The sequence below is a fragment of the Bufo gargarizans genome, chromosome 3 (genome assembly GCF_014858855.1).
Source record: "Bufo gargarizans isolate SCDJY-AF-19 chromosome 3, ASM1485885v1, whole genome shotgun sequence".
Taxonomy (NCBI): Eukaryota; Metazoa; Chordata; class Amphibia; order Anura; family Bufonidae; genus Bufo; species Bufo gargarizans.
In genome coordinates this window covers 120,500,727-120,515,141 of record NC_058082.1, presented here as the reverse complement: position 1 = coordinate 120,515,141, position 14,415 = coordinate 120,500,727, and the positions used below count along the sequence as shown (strand labels likewise).

Here is a 14,415-nt window from a genome sequence, read left to right as displayed (position 1 = left end):
CTTAATAAACAAGGTGTAAACTAATCAACAATGCAGCAAGTAGTAAGTGTGTCTCAGGTAGATTTGACACTTTAAGGCCTGGGCTGCAATAAATTATGATGCTGGTTCTCAGCAACCACTGACTTTTAGCTCATGAGTGACACCGCTGAAATCAGCATTTGTCACTAATTTATGATGCTCTCAGTGAGGTCAGCATAAAGTTGATGACAGGTTCCTTTTAATGAAGCGACTTTTTCATGCACTTATTTTTTTCAGTTGTCAAAAGCCATAACTTTTCTTATTTACCCATCTATGTAGATGGAAGAGAGCTTTGGCGGATGAGATGTAATTTACAATGCTTACATTGCAAGCGTTTTCCATTACCTCTTTACTTTGCACTTCTGTAGAGGAATTCAATTCATCTGTGACATAAAAATGTTTATAGTTCTCACTTTATTTTGTGTTGCTATATTTCTGATGACAGTTGTGTTTGTGTGTGGGGAGGGGGTTGGGGCTAGTGTCGTCAATTTTCGTTGCCAAAGCTGTAGTTTTCATTGGTACCATTCCATTTTTACACACATGGCTTATTACTTTTTTGGCAGACATGATGAATAAAAACCAAATCTAGTGTTTTTTTGTTTTACAGTGTTTATAGTGTGTTGTAACATGTGACTATAACATTTTATTTTACTTGGGATTTTCCTTTTACTACCTAGTGCAGTGTTAGGTTGCCTGTAGAATACTGACAGGCAGACATATCAGACTCTGCCCTGGGACCCAATATGCATCTGAACACATATGGCGAGAGACCACCTGTCCATGCTGCACTTCATGGAGCAGGAAAGGGTTAACTGTAGAGATGAGAAAAATCTAGGAAAATCTTAGTCTCATCAAAAAGAGTTGTTTCACTGACAGGAGCTGTTCTGGTTGCTGCAGAAGCTCTCCCTTGACTGACAGGGATGGACCTCTTGCTGACTAGATGAATCGATTCACTCATCCCTAGTTAAGTGTCGTGTTTTATGTACTTCTTATAAATCGAAAGGTAATTTCACAGAATCAAACATCCCAATTTAAATGGCGCATTACTGTCCCCATCAAGGGCAACATATGTATTCGATTAGGACTGAAATTTATACCAGAATTTACAGATTAGTCACATTTTTTAATATAGAATTACTGGCAAATCTAAAACTTAACTAAAACATGTAATTAACTCATCCAAAAACTGCAGCTTTAAATGTTACCATATGTAATAGAGAAACACATCTCCATGACAAAGCTGGTGAAACCTATTGAGCAACGAGCTGCAGAAAATTGTGGAGACCAGAAAACACTTGCTGAAAGCATGAGAGCCAGAAGGTAAGACTGAGCCATACAAACCTGATGGTCCGGGATTCGGATCAAAACACCAGGACAATGCAAAGTCTACAGATATTTAGGTAGAAAACTGATAACGGGGGAGGCCATAAGCAAACAGAAGATTATCTTGCCCTTAATGTCTGTCTGCAGCATTTTCAGCATGATCTAAAAACAGACTTGTAGAAATCCTGCAGAACACATAGGGGTTTAACACCTGCTACCAGTTTCATCTTTGGCTGGAGACCTACTGAGGGGGCGAGGCGAAGGCTACTTTCACACCAGCGTTTTGGCTTTCTCTTTGTGAGATCCGTTCAGGGCTCTCACAAGCGGTCCAAAACGGATCAGTTTTGCCCTAATGCATTCTGAATGGAAAAGGGTCTACTCAGAATTAGGGATCGACCGATATTGATTTTTTAGGGCCGATACCGATACCGATAATTTGTGAACTTTCAGGCCGATAGCCGATAATTTATACCGATATTCTGGGAATTTTCATTTTTAAAAAAAAAAAAAATATTCCCACAAATCTGCTGAAAATTAATGTTTATTGTTAATGTGTATTTTTTTTTGTAAATCTTTCTTTTTCATTTATATTTAATATTTTGGTGTTTTTATTATTTTTTTTTGTAACTTTTTTTTTTTTAACTAACTTTTAGCCCCCTTAGGGACTAGAACCCTTGTCCTATTCACCCTGATAGAGATCTATCAGGGTGAATAGGAGCTCACACTGTCCCTGCTGCTGTGTGCTCTGTGCACACAGCAGCATGGAGCTTATCATGGCAGCCAGGGCTTCAATAGCGTCCTGGCTGCCATGGTAACCGATCGGAACCCCAGCATTACACTGCTGGGGCTCCGATCGGAGGAGCAGGGGAGAGGGGATCCTGTGGGGGGGGGGCGCACCACTGCTTAATACTGGGGGGGAGGGGGGGCGCACTGCGCCACCAATGTCTGATACTGGGGGGGAGGGGGGGCGCACTGCGCCACCAATGTCTGATACTGGGGGGCTTGGGGGGGCGCACTGCGCCACCAATGAAGCTTAATCTCTAATTTATTAATATACAGGAGGCAGGAGCTGGCTGCAGGATCACATAGCCGGCTCCCGACCTCTATGAGCTGTAGCTGCGATCCGCGGCACCTGAGGAGTTAACTACCGCAGATCGCAGCTACAGCTCATAGAGGCCGGGAGCCGGCTATGTGATTCTGCAGCTCCCGCCTCCTGTATATGAATGAATGATAGATTAATCTTCATTGGTGGAGCAGTGGCCATAGCTCCTCCCCTCCTCCTGTCCCCTGTACTTTTATTGGCTGCAGCGGCAGGAGCAGCACAGGGGGAGGAGACACTGCTCCTTCTCCCCTGTGCTGCTAAGGGGAACACGGAGAGCGCTGACAGCAGCGCGATCTGTGTTCCCCATACACTATCGGAATATCGGCAAAATAAATGCCGATACCGATAGTGTTCAAAATCCTGAATATCGGCCGATAATATCGGTAAATCCGATAATCGGTCGATCCCTACTCAGAATGCATCAGTTTGCCTCCGATCAGTCTCCATTCCACTCTGGAGGCAGACACCAAAACGTTGCCTGCAGCATTTTGCTGTCTGCTTGACGAAACTGAGCCAAACGGATCCATCCTGGCACACAATGTAAGTTAATAGGGACGGATCGGTTTTCTCTGGCACAATAGAAAACGGATCTGTCTCCCATTGACTTTCAATAGAGTTCATGGCGGATCCGTCTTGGCTATGTTACAGATAATATAAACGGATCTGTTCATGACTGATGCATGAAATTGTATTATTGTAATGGATCCGGTTTTGCTGATCCATGGCTTGCTGATCCATGGCGGATCTGCCCAAAACGTGAGTGTGAAAGTAGCATTAAGCTCATTCTTCTGCATGCAGAACTCAGAAGGGAGGCTGCTGCTCCAGCCAGTTGTCTTACAGCTAGACATAGGTGTTTATTTTGTTGATTCAAGACTCGATTCACATATGACGCTTTTTCTTAATATGCAAATTAGGCCAACTAAGGCATCACCATTTCTCTTGTTGCACCCAAGTGCCATTCTTTTCAATGACCAGCCCCTCCCTGGCTGCTGTGGCCAAATCAGGGAGGGGGTTGGACACAGGAAAGAACAGAGCTTGGGTGCAACAAGAGCAACAGTGATGCCTTCATTGCACCAAAGGCCAAATTTGCATATTAGGAAAACTTTGTACCCAGGAACAGAGCCTTCGATCAACAAAAGAATAACAGTGTTTTTGTACGATACAATGAAAATTTGGATCTATGTATCTTGTGCTTACAATGGATGTAGCAGATTCAAATACTTGAATAAAATTTGGTTAAAAAAAAAATAAAAAAATGAATAACAGTGTTTTAATTAGGAGAACCGCAGTTATCCCTGATGGATAGGGAGGTCACTGGTGAGATTCGCTTCAAGCAGCATATCTTCTCAGCAGAATTGTACCAGCAAGAATGAGGTTATGAATTTGAACTTTTTTACAGCCATCATGTTAGGTGTCCTACAAATGGCCATAATGCTGGCACATTTTAGTGTCTATATTAAAAATTGAAATCCTAGCTAAACTAGTGTGACCCAAATTAACAGGCCAGGGTTCTTGGATGCTTTGGATTATTAGACCACCAGTGGGCCTGGGAGGATATGTGACTGTAATACAGACAATACAATGCATGACAGACTTCTGATGCCTTATTATTTTCACGGGTATAAAAGGAGCAGTCCTATGACGACTTAAAGGGAACCTGTCACCAGGATTTTGTGTATAGAGCTGAGGACATGGGTTGCTAGATGGCCGCTAGCACGTCCGCAATACCCAGTCCCCATAGCTCTGTGTGCTTTTATTGTGGAAAAAAACTTATTTGATACATATGCAAATTAACCTGAGAGGAGTCCTGTCCCGGACTCATCTCACGTACAGGACTCCTCTCAGGTTAATTTGCATATGTATCAAATCTGTTTTTTTCCACAATAAAAGCACACAGAGCTATGGGGACTGGGTATTGCGGATGTGCTAGCGGCCATCTAGCAACCCATGTCCTCAGCTCTATACACAAGATCCCGGTGACAGGTTCCCTGTAAAGGGGTTCTGCAGTTTTTCTAAACCAGGGTGGATTTGATTTAAATCAAACTAATTTAAATCACAAGTCAGTAAGGCTTGATTTAAATCATAGTTTTCTACATAAAGACTAATTCTTGCTGGTATAACTTATAATATGCAAGTAGATGAACAACTTTTCATATTAGCTTGATTCTGCATTCATAGGTTTGTAGAAGTTAGGATTAAGGTATTTTTCTCAACTCTGTTGATTTTAACATTTTTGCTGTAAAGAGGCATGTGATCTCTGCTGAGTCAAATTGAGTTTTGAGAACTGCAAAAGTAAACCAAGCATCTGTGATATCTTGTAGGCAGAGAAACTGCCCAATATTCTTACAAAAACCTCTGGAAGAGCATGACATTGTGAATGGATTAATGGAATTTATTTACCAAAAAAATTAAACATATACAGCCTTATTCTACATAATTAAAAAAAACTAATCTTTATTTCATGATGGAATAACCTTTGGATGGTAATATATTTTCCTCAAAAAGCATTTTGTATATAAAAAAAAAAAAATCATTGATTTTTATCCACCCTGTTCTAAACTGATGATCTATGTTCTGGATAGATCAGCATCATCTGATCGGCAGAGATTCGACACCCGGGACCCCTGCCGATCAGCCGTTTGAGAAGGCAGCGCCGTTGCCTTCTCACTGATTACCACTGACGTCACGACTAGTAGCCTGTAAAACAGCGCTAAAGACTGCCCATTTGTGTCGGTGACATCACCGGGCTCATTGCTAGCTGGAAGTCTTTGCCTAGCATACGCATGTGAAGCCTGGTACTTCACCGGCAGTAAAACAAAAGCCCTTAGGCTAGTTTCACACTAGCGTTCGTCGGTCCGCTCGTGAGCTCCGTTTGAAGGAGCTCACGAGCGGACCCGAACGCCTCCGTCCAGCCCTGATGCAGTCTGAATGGATGCGGATCCGCTCAGACTGCATCAGTCTGGCGGCGTTCAGCCTCCGCTCCGCTCGCCCGCCTGGCCGTGCGGAGGCGAGCGGATCCGTTCAGACTTACAATGTAAGTCAATGGGAACGGATCCGCTTGAAGATGTCACTATATGGCTCAATCTTCAAGCGGATCCGTCCCCCATTGACTTTACATTGAAAGTCTGAACGGATCCGCTCAGGCTACTTTCAGACGTAGAAATTTTTCTAAGTTATTAATGCAGACGGATACGTACTGAACGGAGCCTCCGTCTGCATTAATATGATCGGATCCGTTCAGAACGGATCCGATCGAACGCTAGTGTGAAAGTAGCCTTAGTAGCCTTACCCTGTGCGATGCATGGTAAATGAGTGAATGGGGTCTCATGTCCAGGTTCAGCTCTGAACCCGGACAACCCCTTTGAAGGAGTTTTTGATAGAGGCCAGAAATGTTTGTTAAATGAATAAGCCTTACTCCCTGCAGCAGTCTTTGTTTCCAGAGCTGAAGTGATCACTTCACATGAGGCAGTGACTGGCTGCAGCGATCACGAAGTAGTCTGTGACCTCATTGCTTAGGCCCCAGAAACAAAGACTGCAGGGACCACCAAAGCTGGACTGGCATGGAATTAAGCAGCGGAGAAAGGCATTTTTATTTTTTTCTATTCATTTAGAACATTCTCCAATTTTTTATCTTTAAAATACCTTGAACATAAAAACTTGATTTACTGATGACATGTTCCTTTAATAGGCTGAAAGTACAAAGACAAGTGATCAACGAGTTTCACTTTCTGGAACATTCTAGATGTAAATCTATGCTAAGCATCACGACCTTGCACGTGTTTCTGGGGCTTTCAGACACATCATTCACATCTCCATGGACCGCTGCCTCCTGGTAGGCTACAACTCAAGATGTTAGCAGGTCACCTTGTTACAGACAACCCCTTTAATTGGAGGCTCCCTACAGTCAGGAGAACGGCTGATTTGCCTGGAGAAGATGCAGCCAGCTATACATTTCCTCTACAGGAAAAGTGTAGTATTATATATGGTCTCCAATCTGGCTCTCAGAAGTGTCCTGAGCAGGGGAAAAACTTATGTTACATATTTTAAAGAGGGCATTTTATTTTCATATACGGGATAGGTCATCAATATCAGATTTTGGGGAAAGGGGGGGGGGGGGGGTATGGCAGTTCAGCTCCCAGTACGCCCTCTGATCACCAGCCCTCCTGCATGCTGTCAGCGCGATTACAAGCTTCCTCTCATACACCACCGGTACGATGGAGACCAGCCGTGCACGGACAACCAAGTCTCCAAAAACACATAAGAATGCAGCCCAACACAATCCTCTTCATAAATGTGTGAAAAGATATAGCATGCAGATCATGATTAAGGACTAGTGTTGCCCGAAACACGTTGACCAGGGGGACCCTGCGGATTTACATTTTTCTGGTTATACTGAGCCAACATTGCTTGGAGGATATTTTTAAAGGGTTGAGAATGGGTCATCAATGTCATGAAACTGGAATGCCCCTTTAATGCCAGGTTGCCGTACATATGAAACACACGACATTTATTAGGTCAGACACAGGGGAGTTCAGTGCAAGACACTGGCTGCGTGTCAGTGTGAGGTGCCGATGAGAGGCAGCTTTTGTGTTGTGTGAACAGAGGCCTGAATGAGCGGCATGTGCTTCTCCCCAGCTCTTTATGACTCAGCAGCCGCAGGTTCGGATACATATGTGGCTGATCACACTGCATCAGGAGCCACTAGAGACTGGATGTTCTGGGAGGTTCTATAGACACAGCCCTCCCAGGCACACACGTGACTGTGGCCCCAGCACAGGGGGCCCAGTCTCTGAGCACACCTATACAGCCGGCTACATCCTGACTAGGGAGGCTGCTGGGTGCAGGCAGGTGCCATCACATGGCTGCACCCACAGGTGACGGAGCAGAAATGGAGATGCGCACTGCAATGAATGGGGGAGTAAGCGGATTACACGGGCTGCCTGACAGAAGCTTCTGGAGACAAGGGCCGGGCGGCTCCTCCTCCGGACTGCGAGCACCACTGCTGGGGGACACGAAAGCTGTGGAGCAGGGCGGTCCGCCATGCTGCTGCAGGGTCATAGTGCACGCGAACACCGGCTCAACTCTGCCGGTACCTCAGATGCGGTCGCCGACCAGCAGCCCTGAGGAGGAAAAGCCGCTGCGGCACCGCATGCTTATACGCCCTCCGCTTCGGTAACTCACATGTTGCTGCGCTTCTCCCGGCTTTCTGCTCCACGCTGCTTCGCTCGTCGTGTCCGCCGCACAGCTCCTCCTCCAGCTCTCCCGGGCCTGTAGTGTGACGTCACCGACGGCGGGTGGAGACTGGCCCCAGCCTCATTCTGGGGGAGGAAGCGCGCGTAGTCTCGCGGCAACACAAAAGAGCTCAGAGGGCGGCGGAGAGGAGCGCGGGAAACTGTGGAGCCCCTCCCCCCAACAACGGGAGGCGGAGTTCACCCCCGCTGCTGATGGCCTGTGCCATCTTTATTAACAGACAGTAGTCTGAAGACCCGGGCCGAGTGCCCGTACCGGACGGCTGTGTCTCAGACCAGGAGTCTTACCTCAGAGGACGTCGTGACCTTAGCGAGCGCTAGGGCAGTATTATCACGAAACAACGTTTAATTATTTTAAACATTCTTATATATTTTTTTTAATTTCGACACAATTCTGAGCTTTTAGATTCAGTAGCAAAGTGCAGTTTTCATATTGTCCACTAGATGTCAGCACATGAGACCCCGCTGAAAAACCTGCGTTGTCAAAGGCCGGCCGAGTCCTCACGCTGGGTTCAGACCTGGGCTCGCGATGGAGCGCTCTGTATGCGCGATTGTACAGGCGTTTGCAATCGCGCATACAGAGACAAGCGAACGCCCATTGTCGCGCGTTCCCGCTGAAGTCTATGTGTGGGAACGCGCGACAAGACGCCCCAAAGAAGCTCATGTACTTCTTGGGCGTCGGGCGTTTTACAGCGCGATCGTACGCGCTGTAAAACGCTCAGGTGAGAACCATTTCCATAAGGAATCATTGGTTCTTGCCTGTTGAGCGTTTTACAGCGCGTAGGAACACGCTGTAAAACGCTCAGGTGTGAACCCAGCCTTAGGCTGGGTTCAGACCTGAGCGTTCTGAAACGAGCGCTCTGTATGCGCGATTGTACGGGCGTTTACAATCGCGCATACAGAGACAGGCGTGCACACATTGTCGCGTGTTCCCGAATATCTATGTGCGGGAACGCGCGACAAACGCCCAAAAAAAAGCTCAAGCACTTGTTTGAGCGTCGGGCGTTTTACAGCGCGATCGTACGCGCTGTAAAACGCCCAGGTGAGAACCATTCCCATAGGGAATCATTGGTTCTTGCCTGTTGTGCGTTTTACAGCGAGTAGGAACGCGCTGTAAAACGCTCAGGTCTGAACCCAGGGTTAGGGTCCATTCACACGTCCGTTGTTTCTTTCCTGATCTGTTCCGTTTTGTGCTGTCCGTTTTTTTTCAGGACCCATTGAAAATGAATGGGTCCAGATCTGATCCAGATCTGTTCAGCAAAAAACGGAACAGATCAGGAAAGAAACAACGGACGTGTGAATGGACCCTTAGTCTTGTGGTCACTATGGCAGTGAGCGCCCAGCTACACAGTCATAGGGCCGGCTCGGTGAATAAGTCGTCTTTACAGCCTTTATGTACATAGCTGGCCCCTCTGAAGCGGCTTGCTGGCCGTGTAGATGATTAGCCACTATCCATTAGGGCTCATGCACATGACTGTATGTATTTTGTGGTCCGCAAAAAATACCGGTATTCCGTATTTTGTGCAACACAACAGCTGGGCCTTCATAGAACCGTACTATCCTTGTCTGTAATGCTAACAATATTAGTACATGTTCTATCTTTTTGCGGAACGGACATACGGAAACGTAATACACTCAGAGTAACTTCAGTTATTATTTTTTTGCTGACCCATTGAAGTGAATAGTTCCGTATACGGAACAGACATGGAAAGAAAATACGTTTACCTGAGAGAAAATCAGGGAGTAATATTAATATAGAGGGTATAACAGTGCCAGTGGTTTTACTAGTCATGTAGTTATCTATCACCAGTCTGATAGAAGTATACAACCTGCTAAGGCTGTGTTAAAAGGGTTATCCAAAGCTGTAAGCCCCCACCCCCAATGCCCGGGCCCCTCATACAGAGAATACCTGGTCCCCGACACCTGTGTCCTCCTTGATCCCTCCATGGCTGTCGCTGCACCTCCCCATCCTGCAGATCACAACATCCAGTGACAGGGGGTGCAGCCAATAGCAGGCCGCTCCCCTCTTGTCATGGGTAATAGTGGGCAAACGTCACTGCCAAGCAGGCCACTTGCGTACAATTTCTCACCTTCACCCAGCCAGCCAGGAACCCAGCTAATGGAACAGGAAAGACATCTCTGTCAGGGAGTCTAAGCCCTTCACCACTTCAATTAAAGCAATCAGACATTTTGGAAACGGCGATTAATAAGGAATTATGAATTGCTCGTGCATCACATACATAAGTCAGTTAGAGATTTGCGATCCTGTGGCCAAGACTGTCAGGCTCTTGCTCTTGGTTTGGTTATTACCAGGGGAGGGGGGGGGGGGGGGAGGTATACAGTCCTGGTCAAAAGTTCAAGACCACTTGAAAAATTGCAAAAAATCATATTTAGCATGGCTGGATCTTAACAAGGTTCCAAGTAGAGCTTCGATATGCAACAAGAAGAAAAGGGAGTGAGACAAAACATTTTTTTGAGCATTCAATTTAATGAAAACAACGAATAAACTGAAACAGGCTGTTTTTCAGCTGATCAAAAGTTTAGGAACATACCTCCAAAAAAAAAAAAAATTGTTTCGGCATGCTTGATGCAAGCATTTCCATGAGGTGAGTGGGAACATTTCTCCAAGTGGTGAAGACGGCCGCACGAAGGCCATCTACTGTCTGGAACTGTTGTCCATTTTTGTAAACTTCCCTTGCCATCCATCCCCAAAGGTTCTCAATTGGATTTAGATCAGGGGAACACGCAGGATGGGCCAAAAGAGTGATGTTATTCTCCTTGAAGAAGTCCCTTGTCCTGCGGGCATTGTGTACTGTAGCGTTGTCCTGTTGAAAAACCCAGTCGTTACCACACAGACGAGGGCCCTCAGTCATGAGGAATGCTCTCTGCAACATCTGGACATAGCCAGCGGCCATTTGACGCCCCTGCACTGCCTGAAGCTCCATTGTTCCACTGAAGGAAAAAGCAGCCCAGACCATTATGGCGCCCCCTCCACTGTGGCGCGTAGAAAATATGGGATGGGATCTGCTTGTCATGCCAGTAACGTTGGAAACCATCAGGACCATCAAGGTTAAATTTTTTCTCATCAGAGAATAAAACTTTCTTCTACCTTTTGAATGTCCCATGTTTGGTGCTCTCTTGCAAAGTCCAAACGAGCAGTTTTGTGGCGTTCAAGGAGACGAGGTCTTTGAAGACGTTTTTTGTTTTTGAAGCCCTTCAGTCTCAGATGCCGTCTGATGGTTATGGGGCTGCAGTCAGCACCAGTAAGGGCCTTAATTTGGGTCGAGGATCGTCCAGTGTCTTGACGGACACCCAATTGGATCCTCCGGCTCAGTGCTGATGAAATTTTTCGGGGTCTTCCACTTGACTTTTTTGTTCCATAACCCTCAGGATCATTTAAGAAATTCCAAATGACTTACTGCGCCCCCCACCTCAGCAGCGATGGCGTGCTGTGAGAGACCCTGCTTATGCAGTTCAACAACCCGACCACGTTAAAAAAGGGAAAGTTTTTTTTGCCTTTGCCATCACAACGTGTGACTACCTGACAGATAATGACAATGAATCCACATCTTTGCACAGATTTGGCCTTTTAAAGGCAAGTGGTCCTAAAATTTGGATCAGCTGAAAAACAGCCTGTTTCAGTTTAATCGTTATTTTCAATTAATTGAATGCTCAAAAAATGTTTTGTCTCACTCTCATTTCTTCTTGTTGCATGTTAAAGCTCTACTTGGAACCTTGTTAAGATCCAACAATGAAAAATATGATTTTTTGCAATTACACTTTGTAGCAGGCAGGAGGCCGGGCGGCGGCAGCGTAACTCACTACGCCACGTGCCTGCTCCTCCTACTTTATGAATGCAGGCTCATGACGTAGTTAGTTACGCTGCTGCTGCTGCTGCTGCTGCCGCCGCCCGTCCAACTGCCCTGCCTCCTGCGATAGTTTAATACTAGTAAGTTAGGGTCTGGAGTGATTTTGCACTATAAGTAGTTTAACATCCCCGGTGCAATAGAATACAGTGACTGCACCAGGCCCCGCTGCTATTACAAAACCGAAATGCAAGCCCCCACCCCTGTATTGGGGGTCATTCACAATCACTACACAGGGACACTGTTATGGGGGGATCTGTGGATGACACATATGTGTCATCAACAGATCCCCCCCCATAACAGTGCCATCCACAGATGCCCCCATAACAGTGCCAGCCATCCAAAGATCCCCCCCCCATAACAGTGCCAGCCATCCAAAGATATCCCTATAACAGTGCCTGCCATCCACAGATGCCCCCATAACAGTGCCATAACTAAGCCAGGTAATCAGGATAGTAGTAGGGAGGAGTATGAGTCTTGGAGATTGAATGTGCAATAAATTATAAGCTGTACATCCACATCGTCGGAATGTCTCTTCTCTGCAACAGGTAACATAGCGTGTAATAAGAGAGCTAGCCTAAGCCCTGACCATGTGGACATGTTGTCTTTTTTACATTGTAATGCAACATTTTTATAATTATGTAAGTCCTAAAATTGCTTTAATATGTCCTTTGAACATACTTTTTCAAGTAAAATCATATAAACACCTTTTTTTTGTCATTTTGGTGTTTTTTGCCGATTAATCGATGAAATTATAGACAACTAATCGATTATTCAAATAATTGTTAGCTGCAGCCCTACAGGGCACATAACGTTGCATTTAAAGAGGACCTTTCACCAGGGAAAAGTATGTAAACTGACTATACCGACGTGTAGAGCGGCGCCCAGGGATCCCCCTGCACTTACTGTTATCCCCGGGCGCCGCTCCGTTCTCCGGTTATAGCCTCCGGTATGTTCCAACTTAGGCTTCACCCGGGGGAACCTGCCGCGGTCTCTTTCTCCTATGCTGTAGCGCTGGCCAATCGCAGCGCTCAGCTCATAGCCGGAACATACCGGAGGCTATAACCGGAGAGGCGCCCGGGGATAACAGTAAGTGCAGGGGGATCCCTGGGCGCCGCTCTACACGTCTGTATAGTCAGTTTACATACTTTTTTCTGATGAAAGGTCCTCTTTAAGGACTCATGCACACGACTGTTGTCGGACAGTGCATGTATTGTGGCCCGCAAACAGCAAGTACGCAATATACGGGCATCGGTCGTTTGTGCACCACATCACTGATTCGGATCCGTTCACTTGAATGAGCCTGCAATCTGGAAGGTGCAGTGTGAAATGGAGGCACTGAACCCTATGGCCCCTTTCACACGGGCGAGTTTTCCGTGCGGGTGCGATGCGTGCGGTGAACGTATTGCACCCGCACTGAATCCTGACCCATTCATTTCTTTGGGACTGTGCACATGAGCGTTGATTTTCACGCATCACTTGTGCGTTGAGTGAAAATCGCAGCATGCTCTATATTGTGCGATTTTCACGCGACGCAGGCCCCATAGAAGTGAATGGGGTGCGTGAAAATCGCATAGCATCCGCAAGCAAGTACGGATGCGGTGCGATTTTCACGCATGGTTGCTAGGTGACAGTCTATTTACTGTATTATTTTCCCTTATAACATGGTTATAAGGGAAAATAATAGCATTCTGAATACAGAATGCATAGTACAATAGTGCTGGAGGGGTTAAAAAATAAATAAATAAAAAGTTAACTCACCTTCTCCTCTTGATCGAGTAGTTCCCGGTCTCTACTTCTTGAATGAGCTGTGGGCTAAAGGACCTGTGGTGACGTCAGATCACATGCTCCATCACCACGGTGATGGACCATGTGATTGGAGCATGTGATCTGACATCACCACAGGTCATTTAGCCCACAGCTCATTCAAGAAGTAAAGAGACCGGGAACTACGCGATCAAGAGGAGAAGGTGAGTTAACTTTTTTTTTTTTTTAACCCCTCCAGCCCTATTTTACTATGCATTCTGAATTCAGAATGCTATTATTTTCAATCCCAAGAAGTTCGGGTACCAAACATGCGCGATTTTTCTCACGTGTTACAATGTTTTGCACTCGCACAGAAAAATCGCGCATTTTCCCACAACGCACCCGCCTCTTATCCGGGCAAAAAAACTGACGCCCGTGTGAAAGGGGCCTATGGAAGCACTGTGGAGGGCTTTCTTGGGGTTTTCTGTCCGTGCCTGTGAAAAAAATTATGCATGCATTACTATTTCATGGTGCAGACGGTTGCATTGCAGATCGTGGACGCCATTCAAGTCAATGGTCGGTGTCTGTGTATTGCGTATGAGCCTTAAAACAGGTGAATGGCAGCCTTTACTACCATCTGAAAATCACTCCTACACTAACTCACCGGCTGCTGCTGTGTGGAGTAGGAGAAGGAGAGTGACAGGGGAGGTCAGAGGTGAGTACACTTTCCGAGTGGCCAGTCTTTGTATCACAGGCTGCTGGCTTGCTTGTCAGGAGCATCCACCTGGCTCCTTAGCCATGGAATGTCACATTGAAGAGGGGGCAAGCTCTGTGCTCACTGGAAAGGAGTTCAGCTGAATGCAGGGCAGGGCTGCTGTGTATCCATCTACTCCCCGCAAGTTTCAGCTCAGAGGCGGGCAGCAAGTCACACAGGCTTTCTCCTGAATTTCTCCTAAGCTTATTATTTACTAGGGTCGGTTCCTCTACCTTTGGAAACTCCTGGCAGGAAAAATCTGTGTCCCTAATTTCACACCTGAGCGTTTTACAGCGCGTTCAAACGCGCTGTAAAACGCTGAACACGTGAAAACCAATGCTTCCCTATGGCCCTGGT

General features: G+C 46.3%; 1 protein-coding gene across 1 annotated transcript in view; it reads right to left on the bottom strand.

Moving 5' to 3' along the window:
* Window positions 1–7,839, bottom strand: part of PTGES3 (prostaglandin E synthase 3) — a 30,893-nt gene extending 23,054 nt beyond the window's left edge. Inside the window, exon 1 of the mRNA XM_044285640.1 lies at window positions 7,625–7,839. Within this exon, the coding sequence (XP_044141575.1) occupies window positions 7,625–7,626 (2 nt within the window). The 5' untranslated portion in view covers window positions 7,627–7,839. The remainder of the gene's footprint in view (window positions 1–7,624) is intronic.
* Between the last annotated feature and the right edge of the window lie 6,576 nt (window positions 7,840–14,415).